The following is a 25,536-nucleotide window of genomic DNA, read 5'->3' on the forward strand; positions in this document are numbered from 1 at the left end:
CTCTGTGAGTTCGAGGCCAGCCTGGTCTACAAGAGCTAGTTCCAAAGCCACAGAGAACCTCTGTCTTGAAAAACCAAAAACCAAACAAACAAAACAAAAACAAAAACAAAAAACCTAATTTCCAGAACCTGTGACTATGTGACCTTATTACCAAAAGAAACTTTGAAGATGAGATTCAGTTGAGAATTTTTTGGAGAGGGCAACGGGGTTTTACTATAAGGCCTTGGTTTGCTGGAACTAGCTAAATAGGCAAAGCTCTCCTCAAACTCATAGAAGTTTGACTGCATCTGCATCCTGAGTGCTGAGTTTAAAGTGTGTGCTACCACACCCTGCTCTCTGTTAAGGATCCTAAGGCAAAGAGAACATCCTGGTGTATCTTGGTGGGTGTGAGTCCCTCAAAATAACAAGATCCTAGTAAGAAGGATGATGGAGGATGAAGATCAGACAAGGTGATGAGAAAATGCAAGCAGAGGCCAAAGGGATGCGGCCACAGGTGTAGAAATTACGGTGACTCCTAGAAACTGTTACAGGGATGGAAAACAGCTTTGCACCAGAGGCCTGAAGAAGGACTCCGGTCTTCACCTTGATCTTAGCTCAGTGATCGTCATTTAAGACTTCTGCCTTTCACAACTGTAGTATAAAAATGCGTGTTGTTTAAGTCATCAAGATATTTTTAAACAACAGTAGTAAGAGTTCCAGGGAACAGATCTCATCTTCTGGACCACAAGGGCACCAAACACGCACATGATGTATGCGCTCATGCGCGTGCACGCACACACGCACACACACATGCACACACATACTTATACATAAAAAGAATAAAATAAGCCAGGTATGTGGATGCACACCTTTAAGCCCAGCACTCAGAATGCTGAGGCATGTGGATATTTATGAGTTTGAGGGCAGCCTGATCAAGTTGAACTTTAGATCAGCCAAGGCTACATGGTGAGATCCTGTCTCAAAATAAAACAAAACAACAACAAAAACCCAGCCAAACTCCAAAACAAAAACAAAAGGGAGTGGGCCAGAGAGAGATAGCTCAGTGGTTAGGAGCCCTGTTGTTTTACTGCTCTTGCTAAAGCCTTAGGTTCACATGATGGTTCTCAACTATCAATAACTCCAGCTCCAGGCAATCCAGCAGAGACACAGTGGTGTACACACGAGCATGAAGGCAAAGCATTCATCCAAAATAGATAAATCTAAAAAATTAAAACCTAATAATAATAATAATAATAATTTGAGGGGCTGGAGAGATGACTCAGCAGTCAAGAGTACTTAATTGTTCTTGGAGCAGACAGACCAGAGTTTGGTTACTAGCACCTATCTCAAAACCGCTTTTAATTCTTGCTCCAGGGGATTCTATGTCTCTAACTCTATAAGAAATTGCATTTTTGCGCATACCTCCATCTACATAATTAAAAACAATCTTTAAAAGAAATTTCACCCATTACTCGGGAAGCAGAGGCAGGTGTGAGTTCAAGAGCTACAAGAAACAGTTAGGCAGAGAAACCTGTCTCGAAAAACAAAAAACAAACAAAATTTAAAAAACGATAAAAAAAAATAAGGTGGAGATTGAAGGAGAAAGACACCTGATGTTGACTGTTTTCCACACACACCATGCTTAGCCTCACAGAGATACACACCACTCACACAGAGTGGTCCACACTGAAGCCACTCATAAATGGGGAAACTGAGGCCGAGAAAAAGGTGAGACTGAGTGCCACGGTACTAGGAGCAATACCCCAAGACTCCAGTAGAAACTGCAGTTTAGAGAGAGGTACAAACCCGCCTGACCTATAGCGGAGAACGGGCGTGGCCTCTGTGGACAAATGGGCCAGGTTGATGGTCCAGGTACTTAAGAAAGAGGCGGGACTTGACGGGGAAAGGCCGAAAGGCCTAGAACAGAGGCGGGGAATACGGATGTGGGCGGGGTCTATTTCTGGAAGGGGAGGAGCTTGCTTTTCTAGTAAGAGTCCTGTGTTCTCTAAGGTGCACAAAGGAGCCAGGGGGCGGGGCTTATAACAGATACGCGAATGGGGGTGTGTGGCAATGGGGAGGGGCCTAATCGAGAGAGGTGGAGCTAAGCGCCACATCCGCCGAGAGGTGCTGCTTAGAACTGGGCAAACCTCGGCGTGAGGTACTTCCGAGTGAGACCCTGCGTATTTCCGGTAAATATGGCGGCGCCCACCAGAGTCAGGTGCAGGCGAGTCTGTCTTTAGGCGTGGTGGTGACTGTAGACCCGGGAAGGTGAGATCAGCCCCACTGGGGTGCCCCTCTTCCAAGACAAGGGAGGAGACTTGTTGCTAAGGGGACTGAGAGAAGGCTTGTTGCCATGGAGGCGGGGCAGTGGAGTTGCTAAGAGACTAGGACGCAAGATGTGAAGCCTGGGGGGGCTCGTTGCCAGGGAGAGTGGGTGGGGCTTGTTGCTAGGGAGAAAGGAGGGGTATCTGGATGGGGAAGGGTCTTGTGGGTATGAAGGAGGGAAAGAGGGCTATGATTAAGGTGGCTGCAGGCAGAATGATTTGGAATCATGAGGAGGCCCCTAACACTCCCAAAACACCACCTTTTCAGCAGACCCTCAAGAGTCGACCCATCGGATGCCAGAACTGCTTTAGCGGTGACCATCATCTTCCTTCAATACATTCTCCCTTCATAAAAGGCCCATGGCAGACAAAGGCTCTGGGGGCAGTCGCCTCCCGCTTGCGCTGCCTCCGGCCTCCCAGGGTTGCTCTTCAGGGGGCAGCGGCTCCTCAGCGGGAGGCTCAGGCAATCCCCGGCCTCCACGGAACCTTCAAGGCTTGCTGCAGATGGCTATTACTGCGGGCTCTGAGGAGCCAGACCCTCCGCCAGAACCCATGAGCGAGGAGGTAAAGTATGAAGACCCAAGGGCTGGCGTGAGGGGGTCTAGGGATGTAAGTGTTTTGGGAAGAGTGGCTTAGTGAGCTAGAAGCTGTTGTCTCTCTGGATGGTGCGCAAGAGTCTAAGTGTGGCATCATGGTAGACTGAAGGTCAGCTGTGAAGTGTCTGATCACAGCCTTGTTCTGGGAGGCAGAATAATCTCGTGATGAGGGAAAAGAGGAAAAAAAAAGTTAGGGTTCTCTGGAATGAGGCAGATCTGGATTCAGCCTTGTCCCCACAAATGTGACCTTGGGTATATTATTTAATCTTTCCAATCCTCGTGTTTTCAAATTGATGGTGATAGCAATGACAGTGTTTCATAAGGCAGTTTGGACGTTCCAGCTTAGACTGGACTGTACTCAACATACAGTACGGTTGGGTTTTGCCAGTACCAACCATGACCTTGGTTGAGTAAGGCACATCCTTTCTGTGTCTCAGATTTTTTTTTTTAAATCAGTGCATCTGGAATAACCATAATAAAACCGACAGAGTTGCCTTGAAGGTTGGTAGGAATTTTACATGTAATTTTTCAGGTGACAATTGCTATACCTAGAAATAGTGTAGCAGTTCAATTACAATATAGAATAATCTATAGACACTGTATCACTAACCACATACAGCACAAGGAGGAGACAGGCACAGAACAATGAGATCGCTTGCCCAACCCCCCCCCCCCCCACTTTTTTTCCTTTTTGGAGGTTGAGGTCTCATCCAGACCAAACTAGCCAAAATGACCTTGCCCTGCTGATCCCCCTGCCTCCACCTCCAAAGTACTGGGATTACAGGTGTGTGCTGGTTGTTTTAGCCCTCTTGAAGTGCCCCTTTTGAGACAATGTAGCCTTCTAGTTTTCCTCTGTGCTCACTTGTCCTTGTTGGTGTCCTTTGTTGATTTCTTCCCATTCTCCATACTTTCTATTGTTTTTAATTTTCCAGAGGACAATTAGCAACTTAGAGCCTGCCTACCTGTATGCTTTCCTTCTTTTTCTTTTTTTCTTTTGAGACAGGGTTTCTCTGTGTAAGAGCCCTAGCTGTCCTGGAACTCACTTTATAGACCTGCTTGGCCTCACAGAGATCTGCTTGTCTCTGCCTTCCCAGTTCCGGCTGTCACAACATGGAGGAGAGTGCAGGCTGGGGATGCTCTTCAACCTCACATAGTTCTAAAGACATTTGTCATGCTCCAGAACCATCCAAGTCAGAGTGTCGGTAGAGCAGAGATGCAAAGACCTCTGCCCCAGCCGTAAGGGTACCTACTCAGTGTTTTCCTTGGTTGTAGCAGATCCTCCAACCTGACATTGTGGGGAAATGAGTGCGTCTTGTGTTTCCCCTCCCCAGCTGCCAGTTGCTCAGGACAGAACCCTGGCATCATCCTGGCTCCTCTTTCTCTCCTTATACCTTAGCTGTTCAATTGGTTCTCTTTTCACAGCCCAGAATCTGACCACTTCTCACACTGATACATAGTCGAGCTTGTTCTTGAACTTCTAATCCTCCTGCCTCCCCCTCCCTAGTGCTGGGATTACAGGCATATGCCTTCACAATTAGCTCCATTACCTTTTCTCTTGCACGGACTATTTAGTCTCCTACTTAAGCCTTCTTGTCTCTATTTTTACACTTCTCAGTCCGTGTTTCTACCTCTTTGCTGAGAACTTTGGTAGCTCCATCCACCTCATTCAGAACAAAATCTAGGCCTTTCCAACTGGCTATAGGATCCAACCTGCTCTTTTCCTGGGGTGTTTGTAGGTGAAGTTTTCCTGACCCAGCAGCCGCTTCCCAACTAACCACAAGAGAGTCTTATTAATTATAAATGCTCGGCTGATAGCTCAGGCTTATTAGTAACTAGCTCTTTACAACTTAAATTAACCTATTTCTGCTAATGTATGTATTGCCATGTGGCTTGTGGCTTTACCTGTCCTCTATCACATCTTGCTTTCTCTGTGTTTCCTGGTGACTCCTCTCTCTGCCCTCTTTCTCTCCAGTCCTTAGTTTGGTTGTCCTGCCTATAATTCCTGCCTTGCTACTGGCCACATCAGCTTTTTGTTGACAGTGTGAGCAGCCCATTTTCACAGTGTACAGGATTATTCCACAGCAGGTGTTTCTCTTTCCACAACTGTTTTCTTCCTTTGTTTAACCTTGCTTAAGCTACCTTGGCCTCCTGATGGTTTCCTCAGCCTTGACTATTCTTCCTAGTATCCACATAGTTATTCTGTGGCTGATTTTGTTGCTTACACTTCATGCTCCGTGATGACCCCATTTAGTTCTGCAGGCCTCCCTCCACTCCCTTGGTCCTCCACTGTGTTTGCCCTTACCCCACAGTGCTTGTCAGATTGTCATATCTTGTTACACACTACATGTTCTCTTTATTTTTCTCTAGTCTCTCTCTCTCTGTTCACCACCCACATCCCCTGAAAGGCACTTTTTTTCCTTTTTTCTTTAACTGTTCTGTTTCAGTACCGAGTCCCTAGTACTAGGAAAGAATTTGTGAGTAAAAACTAGCCCTATTGGCGGGTGGCACACGCTTTTAATCCCAGCAGTTGGGAGGCCGAGGCAGGAGGACTGCTGTGAGTTGGAAGCCAGACTGAACTATAGTATGAGACCGCTGTGCTTTTCTCGTATGTCACCACTCAGGTCATCGCTGAGAGACTTCTGCTTCCCCCCCCCCCCCCCTTTTCTATTTCCCTAGAGACGTCAGTGGCTGCAGGAAGCCATGTCGGCTGCCTTCCGGGGCCAGCGAGAGGAGGTGGAGCAGATGAAGAGCTGCCTCCGGGTGCTGTCCCAGCCCACACCCCCAACTGCTGGTGAAGCTGAGCTAGTCACTGATCAGCAGGAGCGTGAAGGGGCACTAGAGCTGCTGGCAGACCTGTGCGAGAACATGGATAATGCGGCAGGTACCCCACCCCCTCCACCAGAGTGCCCCATATCCCATATGGCTCAGCCCTCAGCTCTTCTCTCCTGGATCAGCATCATCTCCTCCCAGCCTCTCCCCATGGTTACCACAGCAACAAGGCCCTTCTTGCACCCTGCCAAGTTACTGTGGAGCCTGTTGGTTTAGCTACTTCCCTGTTAAGCCCTGAGATGGATTATTCGCCTCCTAATCTGCTGGCCATCTACTGCCTCTCTATAGAGGATGAGAAAGGAGGAGTTTGGGGTGGGGTGGTAAAGTGAGGCCACCTTGAGGTACAGCGTTGATCAGAGACCTGAGCAAGGGTGTGTCTTGGGATTATATCTGGTTTGGAAAAAGCATTCAAGTAGTGGTTCTGAGGTAAGATTGTGCTAGCCTGGTCAGAACAGACAGGAGTCCTGGCAAGCGGAACATGTGTGGTTCTAGGGTGGGACATGGCTTTCTGTAGGTCACAGGTCACATTCTTTTCTATTTTTAAATACATATACCTATTTTATTTATTTTTTTCTTTTTTGGGGGTTTTTCTTTTTTTTTTTTTTTTGTGACAGGATTTCTCTGTGTAACAGTCCTAGCTGTCCTGGAACTAGCTTTTGTAGACCATGCTTGCCTCGAACTCAGAGAGATACTCCTGCCTCTGCCTCCTGAGTGCTGGGATTAAAGGTGTGTGCCACCACACATGTCCTATTTTTATTATTTATTATTATTATTGTTATTATTTATTTATTTTTAATAAGACAAGGTCTCACCATGTAGCCCAGCTGTTGTTCAGGCTGGGCTCAAGCTCACAGATATTTATGGCCTTCTGCTTTCCAGGGGTTAAAGGCATGTGCCTCCTAGGATTAAAGGCAAGGCATGTGTTATGTATTTTTATTGTAGGTGTATGTGTGAGTACCTGCATGTATGTATATATGTACCACATGTGTATCTAGTGTCCTGGCAGGCTGGAAGAGGGCTTTGGATTCCCTGGAACTGGAGTTACAGACAGTTGTGGTCTACCTTTTTGTGGGTGTTAGGAACTACCAGGATCCTCTGAAGAACAAATACAAGACTTCTCAACCACTGAACCATTTTTTGTCTTGTCTTGTTTTGTTTTTGTTTCTCTAGCTTTGGAGCCTGTCCTGGAACTCGCTCTGTAGACCAGGCTGGCCTGAAACTCATGGAGATCTTCCTGCCTCTGCCTCCTGAGTGCTGGGATTAAAGACATGTCCCCCTTCCCCTGCAAAACCCCACATTCTTTTTGTTACTATTGTTGAGATAAATTCTCAGGCAGTTCAGACCACCCCAGTGCTGGGATTACAGGTGTGTGTCACTAAAAGTGACCCGAGTTCAGTTCCTGGAACTCATATTGTGAAAGGAGAGAACCTGCTCCCAGAAATTGTCTTCTGACCTCCCAAGTCGGACCATGACATGTGCATGTCTCCCCCAGCAGATAAGCAAGTGGAAAAAAGGTTGCAAAACTGAAATCACCATTTCAAGTATAAAATTCTGTAGCATTCATTTATTTTATTTTACTGATTTTTTTCTTTTTCTCTTTTTTTTTTAAAGATTTATTTCTTAATTTATGTATATGAGTGCTCTATCTGCATGTATACCTTTATGCTAGAAGAGGGCATGAGATCACACTATAGATGGTTGTGAGCCACCATGTGGTTGCTGGGAATTGAACTCAGGACCTCTGGAGTCATCTCTCCAGCTCCTTGAGGCAATCTTTCTATAACATTTTAGCTGATCTTAAACTTGTAGCAATCTTGTTTCTGCCTTGTAAATGCTGGAATTATAGGCTTGTGCCAGCACACTGGGCAGCTTTCAGAATATTCATAATACTGTGCAGCTATCACCTGGCAGGTTTCAAAATGTTTTTGTGTGTGGTATAAGGATGGAATTCAGGACCTCAAGCACGTCAGGCAAGCACATTGCTACTGAGCTATATTGCTAGCCTTTTTATTTTGCAAGCCCTCTTTTCCTTTTGCATTTTGAGGGAGGATCTCGTAAAGTTGCCAGGCTTGCCTTGAATGCCCTCTGTAGCCCATACTGAACTTTTGGTCCTCCTGTCTCAGAGGATTATAAATCATGTTCCCCCAGTTTTTCCCCATCTGTTTTGTGACCTGGCAGGATTTCTCTTTGTAGCTCCTGGAACTAACTCTGTAGACCAGGCTGGTTTTGAACTCAAAGGATTCAGAGAGATCTGCTTCCTCTGCTTCCAAGTGCTGGGATTAAAGGACTGCATCACTATCGCTCAACTTGTGACAGAGTCTTATATGTACCAGGCTGGCTTTAAACTTCCTATGTAGCTGAGGATGACCTAGGACTTCTGCTCTTCTTGCTTCCTGAGTGCTGAGTGTGCCACTAAGCCTGTTTTATGAGGTGCTGAAACTCAAACCCAGGGCTTGAGTGCTAAGTAAGCACTCTGCTAACTTAGCTCCAGACCTGTTTCACTTTCAGAATTTTTTATCATTCCCAAGTGAGTCCCCAAACCCATTTATCAGCCCTCCCTCTCATACTCTGTTTTTAAATATAGTCACATAGTAAGGCGTGAGAGGTCAGTCAGCCTGTGAACTGGGGGCTTTGACAGTTTTCTTCTCTTCTCCTGTTTGTAGATTTCTGCCAGCTGTCAGGCATGCACCTGCTGGTGGGCCGATACCTAGAGGCAGGGGCTGCAGGGCTGCGCTGGAGGGCAGCACAGCTCATCGGCACATGCAGTCAGAATGTTGCAGCCATTCAGGAACAGGTGTTGGGCTTGGGTGCCCTGCGCAAGCTGCTTCGACTGCTCGACCGGGACTCCTGCGACACGGTACGCGTCAAGGCCCTCTTCGCCATCTCCTGTGAGTGTCCAGGATTGCTGGGGGAGGGCCTGGGACTTGCTGAATCCACAAGGGATAAAGGGTTGGGTGCTTCCGTTATTCTTTGATTTCTGTTTCTGTTGGGACTCTGTGTGAGGTGCCAGAGCCAGAGAAGTGAAGTCAGAGCCAGAGACCACCAATTCCTGGGCAGTGGTGGTGGCTGACCTCGTGGTCCAGCTTGAGTACCTCAGGTATCAGAGTCTTTGTCCATGTTTGGGGTCAGCTCATTTTCTGCCACTGGGACCATCCTGTATGCTGTAGGAAACTGAGCTGTGTTTGTGGCCTCCACCGGCTGTAGACACTGGCATTCCCCAGTTATGTCAGCTAGCACTTCTTCAGACAGGGCAGAGTCCCTCAGCGTACCTCTACACTCTGTCCTTACAGCCTGAGAAGCAAGGGAACCAAAGCATGGACAGAGACATTTAGCTCGGATGTAGGTGCCAGCTTGGGAACAGAAAGAAAACCAGCATTGTAGAGAGCTTGTTTAATGTCGGGTTTTTGTTTTTATAATTTATGTATTTAGTGTATTTGTCTCTTTCCACCATGTGGTCTGTAGGGGTTGAATTCAGGTCCTCAACCCTATTTTGTTCGTAGTGTGTGTGTGTGTGTGTGTGTGTGTGTGTGTATAATAATAATAATTATTATTTTTGAGATAGTATCACTATGTATCTCTGGCTGGCCGGGGACTTGCCATATAGACCAGGCTAGCCTCAAACTCACAGAGATTCATCTGCCAACAAATCCCTCCTGCTTTCAACTTTGTAGTTTTGTTTTTTGATCCACTGCATTTAATTTGGGTTGTTCTTAAGAGCTCCAGTGGGTGTTTATTTACCTAAGCCAGGGCAACTTACCAGTGGCCACAGCACCGAGGAATATGCTTCCTCCTACCCCCTCCCCTAGCTACCATGGACTAGAGATTCTTAGGGAGGGGTGGGGCCTTATGAGTGCCGCTCCTACAGTCATCACTTCAGATTTCCTGTTACCACCTCTGGAGTGCTGAGGTGCCAAACATGTACCACATAAACCACGCTTAGTTTATGGGGTGCTGGGCTTCAAACCCAGGGCTTTGTGTAGACAAGCACTCCAAAGTACACCTCCAGCTCTTTTTATCCTTTTCTTTTGAGGCAGGATCTTGCTGTGTTTTCCTAGGTTGGCCTTGAACTCACTCTATAGTCCAAGCAAGGCTTGAACTTGTCATCTTCCTGCCTCCATATTCCAAGTAGCTTGGATTATAGCCTATACCTCCAGGCCCAGCTAAATCCAACCTTTTCGATTACACAATGTAGTATTTTTCAGTGTATTCACAAGGTTGTGCACCCCTTTCAATTTCATACCATTTATCGCCCCAGCCGGGCGCTGTCAGCCTGCAGCCCTCCCTCCCGTGTGCCCTAACTTAGCTCTTGCAGTCACTAGTCCAGTGTGTCGGGCTTGCCTGTCCGTGACACTTCCTGTAAACAGAACTGTGTGCCCCATGTGGCCTTTTGCTTCTGGGTTCTTTCATTGAGCGTGGTGTTCATCCTTGTTGTGGCCTGCGTCAGTACTTCATTCCTTTTTATGGCTGAATGACATTCCAGCACATCAACACAGCACATTTTGTTTATCTGTCCATCTGCCAGTGGGCGTCTGGGTAGTCTCAGCCTCTTGGCTGTTCTGCTGTTGTGAGCAGGGGTTGCAAGTCTTGTCTGTCGACATGTTCCCTTTCTTGGAGTATGTACCTGGGAGTGGACTTGCAAGGACATATGGGGACTCCTTGTTTATCTCTGCAAGGTCAGTTCTCTCTCTCTCTCTCTCTCTCTCTCTCTCTTTCATTTTTTCCTTTTGATTTTTTTGAGATAGGGTTTCTCTGTGTAACAGTCCTAACTGTCCTGGAACTTGCTTTGTAGACCTTGCTGGCCTAGAACTCACAGAGATCCTCCTGCCTCTGCCTCCCAAGTGCTGGGTTTAAAGGTATGCACCACCTCTGCCTGACTGACTGTTTTTTTCTTCTTCTTTTCTTTTCCAAGACTGATTTTCTCTGTGTAGCCCTGATTATCCTGGAACTAGCTAGCACTGAATTCAGAGATTCTCCTGCCTCTGCTCTCAGGTGCTGGGATTAGAGATGTGCACCACCACACCTGGCTTCTTTCCATTTTTGAGACAGGATCTCATGTATACCAGGTTGGCCTTGAACTCTCTCTATCAAAAATGACCTTTAATATCTCATTCTCTTGCCTGTATCTTTCTAGGGCTCTGAGATTCTACGCGTGCACCACCATGCTTGGCTAATGAAAATTGAACCTAGGGCTTCATGAATGCTAAGGAAGTATCCTACCGCCAACTGACCAATATCCCCAGTCTGACTTTCCTTAGCTCTAGCAGTTACACACTGTCTTTGAAACAGGATGTGTAAATCCAGGCCTAGTGACCTATACCTGTAATTCCAGGATGCAGGAGAATTGCCTTGTGTTTGAGGTGAAAGAGGGTTACAAAGCTAGACGTGGAGAGGAGAGGGAGTTGGGGAGACAGAGAAAAAAAGAGGAAGTATGTGGGAGGAGCCTCTACCCTCTCCTGTATCTTGAGCTCTGGTCCCCATGAGAGTTGCTCACAGCAGAAGGGCAGATGCTCCTGGGACACAGAGGCTGGTGGGAAGACCAAGGGAGGCTGGACAAGACAGGCTTTCACTGGGGAGGAGGCATGTTAATCTGTGGCAGGAAGAAGGTCTGGAGAGACAGACACACGATAGCCTAGCCTCGGGTAAGGAAAAGGACTTTGTGCCCCAGTTCTGCTGCAGCCAGACTTGGAGCTGGCTGGGGAGGGACATGCAAGGCTTTCTTTTAAGTTTTATCTTCTTATTTTAAGATTTATTACTTGTATTCTTTTTATGTGCATGATTTTTTTTTTTTTTGCCTGCATGTATATGTGTGTACTGCATGTGTATAGTGCCTAAGGAGGCCAGAAAAGGGTATTGTATCTTCTCGAGTTCAAGTTTCAGGTGAGTTTGAGCTGCCATGGGGGTACTAGGAACCGAACCTAGGTCTTCTCTGTAAGAGCAATAAGTGCTCTTAACTGCTGAGCCATCTTTTCAGCCCCTATTTTTCTTTTCTTCCTTCCTTCCTTCCTTTTTTGAGATAGGGTTTCTCTGTGTAACAAACAGCCCTAGCTGTCCTGGAACTAGCCCTGTAAACCAGGCTGGTCTCAAACTCACAAAGACCTGCCTGCTTCTGCCTCCCAAGTGCTGGGATTAAAGGTGTGTGCCACCACCACCCCACAGCCCCTATTATTCTTGTTGTTTGTTTGTTTTCTGAGACAGTTTCTCTGTGTAACTCTGGCTCTGTAGACCAGGCTGGTCTCCAACTCAGGGATCCATCTGCCTTTGCCACCTAAGTGCTGGGATTAAAGGTGTTTGCCGGTGCTGCTGCCGCTGCCACCACCTCCACTGCTGCCCCATTGCCATCTGACTCTTATTTTTTAATTTATTTTTATTTCTGTGTATACATATTTCTGTGTGTAAGGGCTTACACATGGATGTAGGTGCCCACAGAGGCTAGAAACATTGGATTCCCTGGGTCTGGAGTTTTAAGTGATTGAGAGCCATCTGATGGGGTGCTGGGAATTTAGCTTGGGCCCTCTGGAAGGGTAGTAAGTGTTCTTAACCTCTGAGCCATCTCTCCAACATGTCCAGTCCCATCCTTTTTTTTAGAAAAACATTAAATAAGGTGAATGTGGAATGTGGTGACTCACACCTATAATTCTGAGGCAGGAGAATTTCTATGAGTTTCAGGACAGCCTGATGTCTACAGTAAGAGTGTCTTAAGTACCCCTGCCTCTAGTGAAGACATTCTATAATATTACAAATCCAGGGTACTGAGAATGTTGGTAAACATTTGTGATTCAATATTTGGGAGCCGATGGGGGATGCCTGCAAGCTTGAGGTTAGCCTGGGCTACACCTTGAAGGTTCAAGGCTAATAAGACACAGCTGAGGATGTAGCTCAGTTGGTAGAGTATGTCCCTGGCATACAGGAAGCCCCGGGTTTGATCCCCCAATACCACATAAACTATGTGTGGGAGCATGTGCACATCACCTCAGCATTTGGTGGATGGAGAGGTGGAGTCAGGAGGATTAGAAGTTCAAAGTCATCCTTGAGTAAATAGTCAGTTCAAAGATAGCCTGGGCTATATGAGATCCTGGGGAGAGAGGAACAGAGGGAGATTCAGAGGGTAGAGGAGAAAAGAAAATGAAAACAAAACAAGTAATAGAGAAGTCTGTAAAAAGTTACATTGCTCACAGTACAGTGTCCCAGACACCTGGATGCTTTCCTGTACATGGTACATGTTTCTGTAAGTATAAGTGTGTGTGTGTGGGGGGTGTGGAGTTGGTATGTGTATCTGGTGTGGGTTGTGTATGATATATGGTGTCTGTGTTGTTTATGGTATAAGGTTTTGTGTGTGTGTGTGTGTGTGTGTGTGTGTGTGTAATATACAGACATGCACTGTATATGCTGGTAATATGCAGCCATACACACAGAAGCCCCCTCTTTCTGCTCATTTGCATGTACTCGGTAACTGACTGCCTGGATGGCTTTGTCCAGCACATCCTGGACAGCCTTGGCTCTCTTTTTTCTTCACACAGTAGTGACTATCATCTTTCACCATTTCTGTGGGTCAGGGCTCAAGAGCAGCCCACTTAAGTAGTTCTTGCTTTTGTCCTTTATGAGGCTCTGGTCATCAGGGTAGTGGACTATGGCAATGATACTGTCTGAGCCAACATACTTCCTTTGCTGTTGGCTGTCTGTCTCCTAGGTAGCCTGCTGCTGAAAGGCACATTCGAGGATTAAGGCAGGAAGCCTAGCGTGGCTTGAGTGGTCTCACAGCGTGGTGGGCTCTCCAGATGAAACAGGGGAGCTGCCAAAATGACACTGCCATTTTACTCTGAAGTAGAGTTCACATAACCACTTTAAAGTGTATGGTCGGTGGCATCTGCCCTTCATTGGGTGACTTTATAGTATGGCCCTTGTGTGGCGTCTTTTGAGGGTTCTGTGCTAGGAACCAGTAGGCTTGATCATGTGGGCTCCCACTGCCGGAGGCAGGGACATTATTGCACTCCTGCCTCTCTCTGGTGAGGGCACAGACTTGGTTGCCTTGTCACTTCATGTTTGTGAGTGGTTCTTTGTTCCCACAGAGAAAGGGTTTCAGAGACTCAGAGATGGGTCATTCGGAGTCATGTGTGTGAGGGCCTGGGGTGGGGGAAGGGACAGGGAAGGCTAGGGAGATACACATGCACTTCTGTTGCCTGATCCCTGCTTCTGCTCTCCCCTCCCCCCAAGCCAGCCTATTGGTGCCACAAGTGTTTTTACCCTCTGAGCCACCTAACTAGTCTTGCTTTCTCTCTTCTTTTTCAGACAGTGTCTTGCATGTTCCAGACTGACCTTGAACTTGCTATATAGCCTCGTGATCCTCTGCCCACCACCTAAGTACAAAGATTACATCTGGCTCTTGTTTTAGGATTATATATATATATATATATATATATATATATATATATATATATATATATATATATTTTCGAGACAGGGTCTCTCTGTAGCTTTGGAGCCTGTCCTGGAACTAGCTCTTGTAGACCAGTAAGGTTGGCCTCAAACTCACAGAGATCCGCCTACCTCCCTAGTGCTGGGATTAAAGGCGTGTACCACCACTGCCCAACTGGATTTTTAATATTCTTCTTTTTTTGCCCCCTGGTTTTTTGTTTCACTGTAGAGCCATAGCTCTCCTGGAACTAGCTCTGTAGACCAGGCTGGCCTCAAACTTGCAGAGGTTCTCGAGTGCTGGGATTAAAGGCATGTGCTACTGCCACTCAACCTTCTTTTTTTTTTTGTATGTGGGCACATGTGCCATAGTGCAAATGTTGTGGTCTAAAGGCAACTTGCGGGAGTTGGTTCTTACCTTCCAACAATGGGGTTCCTAGGATTAAACGCTGGTTATCAGGCTTGACGGCAAGTGCCTTTACCTGTTGAGCCATTTTGGTAGCCCATTGTTTTTTGAGACAGAGTCTTACTGTAACCCAGTGTATAGCTCCCCATATAGCCCAAGCAGGCCTCAGACTTGCAGCAGTCTTCCTGTTTTATTTTTATTTATGTGTATATGTGTGTATGTGTACCTGGGAGGGCAGGTACCTATAGAATCCAGAAGAGAGTATCAGATCCTCTGGAGCTGTAATTAAAGGTGGTTGTGCAGTACCCACTGAAGACTCTGAGAACTGAACTCAGATACTCTGGAAGGACAGCAAATATTCATCAACTAAGTCATCTCAAGCCCCTGTTTATTTTGTTTTTAAGACAGGGTCTCATATGGCCTAGCATAGCCTTGAACTGGCTAGGTACTGACCTTGACCTCCTTGTCCTCGACACACACCAAAATTCTCAACTTGGTGGATTTTAGACCCAGGATCACATATATGCTATGCAAGTACTCTACTGATGATGTGGGATGCAGTTTTAGATTCATAGCAAACTGGAGGTTGCGTGCCCATACAGTCTACCTCCTTGTCAGCACCCCAGCCAGAGGTACATTTGCTTCTTAGGCGGAGGCTGCTTGTTCGTTTCCCGGCTGCAGAAACTATATTAATTGCAATATTATTTGGCCAATAGCTTAAACGTATTTCTAGCTAGCTCTTACATCTTAAATTAACCCATTTCTATTATTTTATATTTTACCACAGGCTTGTGGTTTACCAGTACTGGCACATGGGCATCTTTCTCCTCTCTGACTATATGGCATCTCCCTGACTCCGCCAACTCGCTCAACCTCTCTACCCTGCCCTATTCTGCAGTGCAATAGGCCCAAAGCAGCTTCTTTATTAACCAATGGTATTCACAGCATGCAGAGGGGAAGCCCACATCATGCTCCAACTGATAAACCATATTGTTGTTGTCTAGGATCCATAGCTTTTATTGGAGTTACAGGGTTGTGTGCCCTGTGGTTTGGACAGATAATTAGTGACACATACCCATTATTATGGAACCTTACAGTCATTTCACTGCCTAGATCCTCTCTGCCCTGCTTGGACATCACACTCCTGATCCATAGTTTGACTTTTCCACAACACCACTGTCTCAGGGTTTCTATTGCTCTGAAGAGACACCATGACCACAGCAACTCTTATTAAGGAAAGTATTTAATTGGGGCTTGCTTACTGCTTCAGAGGTTTAGTCCATTGTCATTATGGCAGGAAGCTTGGTGGCATGGTATGCGGGCAGACATGGTGCTGAATGGAGAGGTAGCTGAGAATTTTACATCTGGATCCTCAGGCACCAGGAATAGAGAGTGACACTGGACCTGGCATGAGTATTTGAAACCTCAAAGACACCCCCTCCCTTCGTCCAATAAGAACACACTCACTCCAAGACTATACCTCCTAATAGTGCCACTCCCAATGAACCTGTAGGCGCCATTTTCATTCAAACCACCACAGCCACAGAGTTGGAACCCAGCGTGCAGCTTTTCTAGTTGGCCTTTTATGTAGAATGTGCATTTAACCTTCCTCTGTCTTGCCAGCTCGGTTCTTTTCAGCACAGAGTTCAGTGTAGTTTTTTTAAGGGAGAAATGTGCCCCATGGTGATGACCTTGGCTGTCAGTTGAGAGCAGTAGCAGCTGTAGGGTTCATGGAAGCTGGGAGTGAGTCAGGGGTGTGGTAATGACCTGGGTGAGAATGAGGGCTGAGGTGAGTAAGCAGGGCCCTTGTGAAAGGTGACCGTGCCCTGCAGTGACACTGGTAATGACTTGAGGAATGTCCAGTTGTTAGAGTTGGGGTCAGGGCTCTTGTCCACATCTAGGCTTGCTCCATGGCACAGGTTGGCCCAGCCCCAGATGCTTCCATATCCAGGTAGAGAAACCTTAGATTCAAGGGCCATGCTTGCTCCTGCTTTGGAGGCAGAGCTTCCAGGCTGTGTTTGTCAGTTAAATTTATGGCGCCTTGTGTCTCCTACCCATGATTATTTTCTTATTTGTTTTATCTGGTTTTATTTTGAAGTACTAATTTGTATAGGGTTGCAGGTAGTCATGACTGACCTCACTGTGTCATTGAAGATGATCTTGGATTCTGAGTTCTGGGATTATAGACATGAGCTACCATGGCCAGCTATTCTAACTATTTTCTTAATTTTTAAAAATTTATCTTACATGTATGAGTGTTTTGTCTACATGAATATCTACCACTTTGTGTGTCTGGTACCAGAGGAGGTTAGAAGAGTTGGATCACCTGGGACTGGAGTTACAGGCGGCTGTGAACCCTCATATGGGAATTAAGGAAAGGTCTTCTGGAAGAGAGCCATCTCTGTAGCCCCTATTTTCAGTTTCAAAGTTTTTATTACATTTCATTAGTATATGTATGTGCGTGTACATGCATACATGCGTGTGTACACGTGTGTGTGTGCAGGCGTGCGTATGTATATATACACTTGTAGTGTTACTTACTACCCATGACTAGAGGCCGGAGATAACGTGTGGGAATCAGCTCTGTCCTACTCTGTAGGTCAGGTTTGGCAGCATTTGTCTTTACTGGCTGGCCTGATCCGCCAGCCCTCCTTTCAGCCTCGTGAGACAGTCTCACTGCAGAGTCTTGGCTGTTTAGACCAGGGTGGCCTTGGGCTGACATTAGTCTTTTCACTTCCCAAACACTGAGATTGCAGGTGCTCATTACCACAACCCCTCTTCTAGTAAAAACAAACAAATGGGCTGGAGAGATGATTCAGAGATTAACAGCACTGGCTGCTCTACCAGAGGTCCCGGTTCAATTCCCATCAGCCACATGGCAGCTGACATCTCTAACTCCATTTCCAGATGATCCAACACCCTCACACAGACATACATGCAGGCAAAACACCAATGTACATAAAATCAATGTCTTTAAACAAGCAAACAAACAGTTCAAGTGCCCACAGAGGGCAGAAGAGGGCATTCAGGCTCCTGGAACTGGAGTTACAGAGTCATGAGGTGCCATGTGGGTGCTGGGCGCCAAACCTGGGTCCTCTGCAAGAACAGCCAGTGCTGTTAACTACTGAACCAGATCCAGGTCTTTTTTTCTTTTTTTCTTTCCTAAATGACATTATAAGTTTAGGCATGGTGTAACACATTGTAATCGCAGCATTTAGGAGATTTAGGAGAATCATGAGTTCAAGGTCATTCAAAACAATACAGTAAGTCATTATCTTAGGAAAGGAAACAAAGAAGCTGGAGAGCTGGCTCAACAGTTTTAAAAAACAAAAACCAAAGATCTGAGTTTGGTTCCTAGCATCCTCATCGGCAGCTTGTAACTGCTCATAAGGCATCTGACTCCCTCTTCTGGTCTCAGTGCGCACATGTACTCACATGCACACATACAACTAAAACAATATTAAAAAAGAGAACAGTAAGAGGTAACTATTTGTAATAATTGGAGCACACAGTGGATACTGACCATTTAAAGTTTTTTTTTTTATTTTTTTTATGTGTATGTAATATGTGGATGGGTGTTCTTCATGTATTTATGCATGGTAACTGACTCCTCAGAATGAAGAGGGAGGGCATTGGATCTCCTGGGATTTGAGTTATAGGTGATTGTGAGCCACTATCTGGGTGTTGGGAAGTGAACCTGGGTCTGCTGTGAGGACAGCCAGTGTCTTAAACACTGAGCCATCTCTCCAGTCCCTGCATATGGACTACTAATGAGGTGCTTTAAATCTTTTTGCCGTGCTACATCTTCAGAAGTACTTGGTATGCGTTTACACTCAGTACTTCTCAGGTTAGGTGTAGAATTTCAAGTGTTTAATGTATAGTTTTACTAAAACAACAGAGTTGTGTTTAATGGAAAATTTTACACTCTTTCTGGTTGTTGGCTTTACATTTCAATGAACTTGAAAGAACAGCCCAGTTCTTTAGTCACACTTGTCACAGGTACTTAGTGGCCTTGAACTTGCAGTGACTCCTGTCTGCCTGAGCAGTGAAGGCTTGGAGCTTGTCCAGGAGTTGGCCTTCCTGTAGATGCATCCCTGGTTGGCTCTTGCCCTGCTTGGAGGCTGCACAGAATCGTCATTGCCTTCAGAATAAAGATCGTACGTGCTCTATAGCCTGGCTCTCTTGACCTTGGTTTTCTTGTCTGTAAAATGGGAATCTAAGCCATGTGTGGGGTGATACCTGTAATCCCTGTACTTTGAAGGTGGAGGCAGTTAAGACTAAGAAGAGTTCAGGGTCATTTTTGGCTGCATGAGGGAGTTGGAGGTCAGACTGAGACATATGTAACCTCATCATAAGACCTAGTTAAGGTCTGGGGAAGCAGTTCAGTTGGTAAAGTGCTTGCAAGCATGAGAGCCTGAGTTCAGATCTCTAGTATCCATGTAAAAAGCCAAGTATGGAGGCTTGTGGCTGTAATCCCAGATCAGCTCATCCCTGGAACTCCCTAGCCATCCAGCCTACTCTAACTGGGGAAGCTACAGGTTCAATGAGAAGCCATGTCTCAAAAAATGAGGTGAACAGTGATTCTGGATAGCAGTTGACATGACTTCTGGCCTTCACATGCATGCACACAAGAACACATATATACACATGTGTATCATGTACACAAACAGAAAAAGACCAAAGTAAGTAGTGAATGAATGAGTAAATAGCTAAAATGGGAACCCAAGAGTGCCTACCGAAGGGTCCTTGTGAATAGTAAAAAGGAATAATGCATAAAATGTGGTGTGCCCCTACGGCAGAATAGTGCTCTGTTGTGAGAAGAAATGAAGTGCTTACAGGATTTTTAACACGAGAACATTTGTCTAAGTGAACAAAGTCAGTTACAAAAGGGCCCATATTGTTTGAGTCCATTCATATAAGATATTCAGGGTAGGTAAATCCATAGGGAGAGAAAGTAGACCCAAGTTGGCAGGGGCTGGAGGAGGGAAATGGGTGTGGGTACAGGCATGATGTAAATGCTCTGGAGTTAAGTGATGGTGATAGCTGCTTAGTGAACGTCCTAAAAACCACTGGGTTCTATGCACTACAGGGGTAAACTATATGGGTTATGATGAACTTTGTGTGATGTGGTACTCATAATACTGGTGATGGTGATTGCTGTGATGATGATGATGTGAGTGGTCATGGTGACGAGAGTACTGAAGGTGCAGTAGTGGTGGCGGTGATTGTGCATGGCTGTAGTAATGGTGAGAGTGGTGATGATGGTGGTTGTGGTAATGAAATGGTGGTGATAGTCATAGTGATGATGGTGGTATTGATGATTTTAGTAATAGTGAGGTCGTGGTACTGGTGATGATAATGCTAGTAATGATAGTGCTGATTGTACTGATGTAATGGTGATAATAGTTGTAATGAGTCATTCTGTCCCACCAGCTAGCTCCCAAATAGTGACATAGAGACTTCTTAATTATGAAAACTTGACCTTAGCTTCAGCTGTTCCACTAGCTCTTAAAACAGAAACCATTTATAGTAATCTACGTTTTTACCTTGTGGCTTTTTACCTTATCTCTGTACTGCCCATCTGCTTCCTCCATGCATCTCGCTTCCTCCTGCATACCTAGATTCTCCTCTTCCTTTCTCTCCCCAGAAATTCTGACTATGCCTCCTGCCTAGCTTTGGCCACTTAGCTTTTTTGAGACAGGGTTTTTTTGTATAACAGTTCTGCCTGTCCTGACACCTGCTGTGTAGGCCAGGCTGGCCTCAAACTCGCAGAGATCCATTTGCTTCTGCCTCCTGAGTACTGGGATTAAAGGTGTGCACCACCACTTCCTCGCGGTCATTTAGCTCTTTATTAAGCCAATCAGAAGGAGCCTTGGCAAAGGCACATCTTCATAGTGTACAGAAAGATTATTCTACCACAAATAGTGATGGATGGTGTTGATAGTTGTAGTGATTGAGATGGTGGTGATGGGCATAGCAGTGATGCTCATGATACTAGTGGCGTTGGTGGCTGTGGTGGTAATGATGGTGGAGGCCATGGTGACTGGGACCTCAGAGCTCTGCCCCTCCCTCCAGGTCTCGTCCGAGAGCAAGAGGCTGGGTTGCTGCAATTCCTCCGCCTGGATGGATTCTCTGTGCTGATGCGGGCCATGCAGCAGCAAGTACAAAAGCTCAAGGTCAAGTCAGCATTCCTGCTGCAGAACCTGCTGGTAGGCCACCCCGAGCACAAAGGTAAGGTGGCTGAGAGGGACCTGTGGGGGATGCAGGCTGGTGTGGGAGCCTTCCTCCTGACGCTCACAGCTCTTCCCCAGGAACCCTTTGCTCTATGGGAATGGTCCAGCAGCTGGTGGCCCTTGTGAGGACAGAACACAGCCCTTTCCACGAGCACGTGCTTGGAGCCCTGTGCAGGTGTGCTGGGGCCCCTGGAGGAGGGGGCCTTGGATGGGGTTCCCACGACAAGAACAGCTCAGGCACTAGCTTGCTCCTATGCTGGGATTCTACCCTGGAAGAATGGGAGATGAAGAGTGTAGGCCAGAGAGGGGCAGGATCACACAGTGTGTTTCCTTCCAATGCCTGGGAGGGAGACTCCCTTTTTTGTGGTTCCCACACGGTGGACAAATTCGTATTGTGGGTTTTTTCAACCTGCAGGCCTTGTGCCACATGTGCCCAGGGTTGCTATGAATGCTGCCCAATACATAATTGTAAATGTACTTAAAACATTGTAAGGTTTCTTAAAATAATTCAGTCATACCATTCTCCAGCATGAACTTTGTAGATGACAACATCATGTCACAGTGTCAAAAGGTTGGACACACCTGGACCATGGTGGAGCCTGCATAGACATATGGCAGACACATCTAAACTTTATATTCACTACCATGATGTGTAGCAGCTGGAGGACTGTTATCGAGATGGGGAGCCAAGACCCACTATAGGACCATGGCATACCGTGGCCCCCACAGGAGCATTGGTAGGGGGTTTGGAGCTGGGCTGTGGTCTTTGTTGTAGATGGGATCCTAAGATCTGCTCTCATGTTCTCCTGTAGTCTTGTGACAGACTTTCCCCAGGGTGTGCGTGAATGCCGGGAGCCTGAGTTGGGCCTGGAGGAGCTGCTCCGCCACCGCTGCCAGCTGCTGCAGCAGCATGAGGAGTACCAGGTAAAAGGGGTGGGGAGGGTCCTGTGATGGCCCTGTGGCTTGTGGGCTCAAATTGTCCCTGCCTTCTCTATTGTATATTTTCCTATTAAGCAATGCTGTGGGCTGCATGTTGTGTCAGTGGGGAAGTGAGAATTATTTTATAAACCAGTTAAAAATGATAATTAAACTGATTAGTTATTTTGTACAAAAAAAGTGATAAACATCCTTAAATATCTAATTAAATAGGTGAATAAATTAAGTAGATAAGAATGGCTAACTCAGCCTGGCAGTGGTGGCACGTGCCTTTAATCCCAGTACTCGGGAGGCAGAGGCAGGTGGATTTCTGTAGGTTCGAGGCCAGCGTGGTCTACAGAGTGAGTTCCAGGACAGCCAGGGATACACAGAAAAATCCTGTCTTGAAAAAGATTTTTTTTAACTTACATTTCTGTTTTGTTTGTTTGTGGAGTACCTTTGGAAGCCAGTGGAAGGCATTGGAACCCCTTGAGCTGAGATGGTTGTGAGCTGCCTGATGTTGGTGCTGGGAATTTTAGTTCAGGACCTCTACAAGAGCAACAAGTGCTCTTAACCACTGAGCCATCTCTCCAGCTTTTGTTATTTGTTTTTTATCTTTATATGTGTGTTCATGTGTATGTGTGATGACACTTGTGTGGAGGTCATGTTTTGACATGTGAGTACTAGGGTTCGATGTCAGGTTGTCACTTTTACCTGCTGCGACAAGACCCTGCCAGCCTTGATTATTCATTTTGCAAAGTGCCTGCTGCTTCAATGCTGCCACTCCTAACAATGCTAAGCATAGCAGATGTGCGCTGGCGATGTCCACTCTGTTGCCTCTATGCCTCTCTGGACACACCTGATGTTACAGAGGGAGATTGGTAAGTGGGAGAGGTAGGACACCTGCTAGCAGCTGTCTGTCTGACCTCATCCCAGGAACCTGTGACCTTACTACCTGTCCCCATGGAGTATGGGAAGCTGTAGTCTGTTCTGGCCTGGTGTCAGGTGGAGGATGTAGGGGACCTACCTGCTACGTTTGTATTTATCTCCCAGGAGACCCTGAGCTGAATTATTCTAGGACTCACCTTAGAGGTGCCTACCATCCTCAGGTGGACAGACCAATGCTTATTATTTTTTAAATTTTTCTCAAAAATAAAAGCAAGACTGGATATTTTTTCCTCATAACTAGAACAAGGTAGCACTGAGGCCGAGGCCGGCAGATCTCTGTGGGTGAAGGCCAGGCTGGGCCATGCGGAACATTCCAGGCCTGCTGCTGGGGAAAAGTGTGCAGCACAGAAGCTTATTTTGACTCCTGGTGTTAGAGGTTTTCTCTTTCATTACAGCGCTGTTGTGTGGAGTGTGGACGGCTTCATGGCCTCATTGATTTAACTTCCTCTGTTTTTTATTTTTATTTTTGTGTTTTTGAGACAGGATTTCTTTGTATAACAGCCCTAGCTGTCCTGGAACTAGCTCTGTAGATCAAGCTAGCCTTGAACTCACAAAGATCCGCCTGTCTCTGCCTCTGAGTAGTGGGATTAAAGGCGTGTGCTACCACTGCCCGGCTAACTGCCTCTTTTTTTCTAAGTTTATGTTTTAGGTAGGTTCTCACTGTGTTGGCTCAAAGTAGTCTTGAACTTGAAATCCTGAGGTAGATGCTTCTTAAAGGAGGTGTGGGTTGTCCCCAGTTTCTCACTACTACAAACACTACTCTTAAGAACAGGTTTTTGAGGCAGAGAACATTGCTCAAAGAGATGCTGAGCTCAAATTCCAGGTACACACAATCCTAGCACTCAGGAGGCAAAGAGAGAAGATTCCTTGGGGCTCGTGTGTGACCAGTGTAGTAGAATCCGTGAACTCCAGGTTCATTGAGAAACTGTCTCAAAAACAGATGATGACGCACACCTTGAATCCTAGCACTGGGGAGGCAGAAGCAGACTGATCTCTGTGAGTCTGAGACCAACTTAGTCTACGTAGTGAGGTCCAGGCCAGCCCAGGTTACATTGTGAGACCTTGCCTCCAAAAGAAAAGAGAAAGAGATGGGGAACAGGTGAGGAAGATACTTGTTAACCTCTGGTGTCCACACCCATGTGTATACACATGCACTCATATCTGCACACATGTGCACACACACAAACAAGGTGGATGACTTCTGGGAACTCTAGTTTTTATACACATGCACACATGTGAATGTATACATACTGACATAAAAAAAACCACTCTCCATCTCGGCCCCCCCATAAAAATACCGCTTAAAAAATGTCTACATTCATCTGTTTATTATGTGTGTGGGCACATGTATGCCATGGTGCATGGATAGAGGTCACAGGACAATTTGTGGGAGTCTGTGCTTAACTTCCACTACATGGGTTGTGGAGATTGAACTCTCTGATCCTAAGGCTTGATGGTCAGCACCTTTACCTGGGGTGAATATATGAGAGCACAGGGCTGATGCTACGACAGACCAATTTGGGTGGCCCCAGGCTCTTTTCTCCAAAGCTCAGAAACCCATGAGCAGGGCAAGTGAGCGTGATCTGAGCCATGGTCACTCGGAAAGCCCAGTGGCTACTGGAGTGGGCATGTGGTAGACAGTAGGAGGGAGGGTTGTTTTGGCTGCTGAATGTGCGGGAGGCAGATCTGCCCGTGTTCAGGATTTCTCTTCTCCTGATCCAGGAGGAGCTGGAGTTCTGTGAAAAGCTGTTACAGACCTGTTTTTCCAGCCCTACCGACGACAGCATGGATCGGTGAGACCAGGTGGCTTCTTGCATTCTCTTCGTGGGAACCCCAGGCCTCCTGCCTCCCTCCTTCCCAGGCGCCCTTTCCCAAGGGACTGCCAGGCCTTGTTCAGGCCTGGGCCTGGGCCTGCCAGCCCATCTCTGGGCAGCCCCCTGGATGGGGTCCCGAGAAAGGTGCTGGCCCCTTGGATTCCCCCTCCCTTGCTTTCTGTTATCCTTTCCTCTCATGTCCACACTGCTCTTCCAATAAAAGCATTTCTCCAGTTCCCCTTCCCCTGTATTGCCTTGCTTTTTTTTGGAAGGTTCTTATGGAAGGCAGGAGGGGTTGAGCTTAGAGGACTTGGGTGGTCACTAAAGGGATAATAAAAGTGTTGCTCTTATTCTCAGAAGTACTGTCTTCCCTTTATCTTCCTGCCTTTGTTATGCTGGGACCATCTGTCCTTTTCAAAATTTTATATATATTTATTTTTTAAAAACACATTTATTTATTTATTTGCGTGTGTAAGGAAGGGGACATAGCCTTTGGGTAGAGGTCAGAGAACAACATGTGGGGAGTAAATTTTCCCCGTCTACCATGTAGGTTTTGGGAATCAAATCTAAATCAATAGGTCATGAGGCTTGCACAATTAAGCCCCTTTACCCATGGAGCCAGTTCACCATCTCTAAAGGAAGTTTTATGTGAAGGCTAATCTTCACTGTCAAGTTGGCTGATTTAGAATCACCATGGAAACACATCTTCAGTGTGTCTGTGAGACTTTTTCTATGAAGGTTTAACTGGGAGAGGAGACCCACTCTGAATATGGGTAATAGTGTCCCATGGGCTAGGGTCCCAGACTGAAAAGGAGGCGGCATGGGGAGCACAACTAATGTTAACAATTTTCTTATGTGCAGGTGACGGTTTGTTACACAGAAGTACAAGGATCAAACGAACACCACAAGCAACAAATAAATTAGAAATAGCACACAGCCCAGAAGAGACAAGACAGAAAAAAAAATTACTGACAGGTTTTAATCCGTGAAAGCAGGTCCATTAAAGCCATTTAAGAATTAAGGGGTGGGAAAAACAACTAGGTCCCCCGAAAGACAAGACAATACACACAAATATGACTCAAT

At 46.3% G+C, this 25,536-nt stretch overlaps 1 protein-coding gene across 4 annotated transcripts; it reads left to right on the plus strand.

Moving 5' to 3' along the window:
• Positions 1-2,066: 2,066 nt before the first annotated feature.
• Positions 2,067-24,689, plus strand: Hspbp1 (HSPA (Hsp70) binding protein 1). Of its 4 annotated transcripts, none has more exons than XM_048426851.3 (8): positions 2,067-2,168; positions 2,572-2,867; positions 5,576-5,780; positions 8,392-8,616; positions 20,619-20,774; positions 20,855-20,951; positions 21,589-21,700; positions 24,362-24,689. In XM_048426851.3, exons 2-8 carry the CDS (start codon positions 2,664-2,666, stop codon positions 24,434-24,436), a joined length of 1,074 nt encoding a protein of 357 aa, XP_048282808.1. In that variant the 5' UTR covers positions 2,067-2,168; positions 2,572-2,663; the 3' UTR covers positions 24,437-24,689. The 4 variants fall into 4 exon arrangements, with proteins under 4 accessions (XP_048282808.1, XP_048282807.1, XP_048282806.1 ...); XM_048426850.2 differs by having other exon boundaries at positions 2,090-2,247; positions 2,575-2,867; XM_048426849.2 differs by having other exon boundaries at positions 2,091-2,247.
• Positions 24,690-25,536: the final 847 nt, after the last annotated feature.

Source organism: Myodes glareolus, chromosome 1 (genome assembly GCF_982192425.1).
Source record: "Myodes glareolus chromosome 1, mMyoGla1.1, whole genome shotgun sequence".
In the NCBI taxonomy this organism is placed as follows: domain Eukaryota; kingdom Metazoa; phylum Chordata; class Mammalia; order Rodentia; family Cricetidae; genus Myodes; species Myodes glareolus.

What these genes read in the sequence shown, in the direction of transcription:
- Hspbp1 (XM_048426851.3), top strand. Translation starts at nt 2,664, where the DNA reads ATGGCAGACAAAGGCTCTGGGGGCAGTCGCCTCCCGCTTGCGCTGCCT. An exon ending in GGCCCTCTTCGCCATCTCCT is followed by an intron (nt 8,617 to 20,618) that starts GTGAGTGTCCAG and finishes CCCTCCCTCCAG; the next exon opens with GTCTCGTCCGAGAGCAAGAG. An exon ending in GTGCTTGGAGCCCTGTGCAG is followed by an intron (nt 20,952 to 21,588) that starts GTGTGCTGGGGC and finishes GTTCTCCTGTAG; the next exon opens with TCTTGTGACAGACTTTCCCC.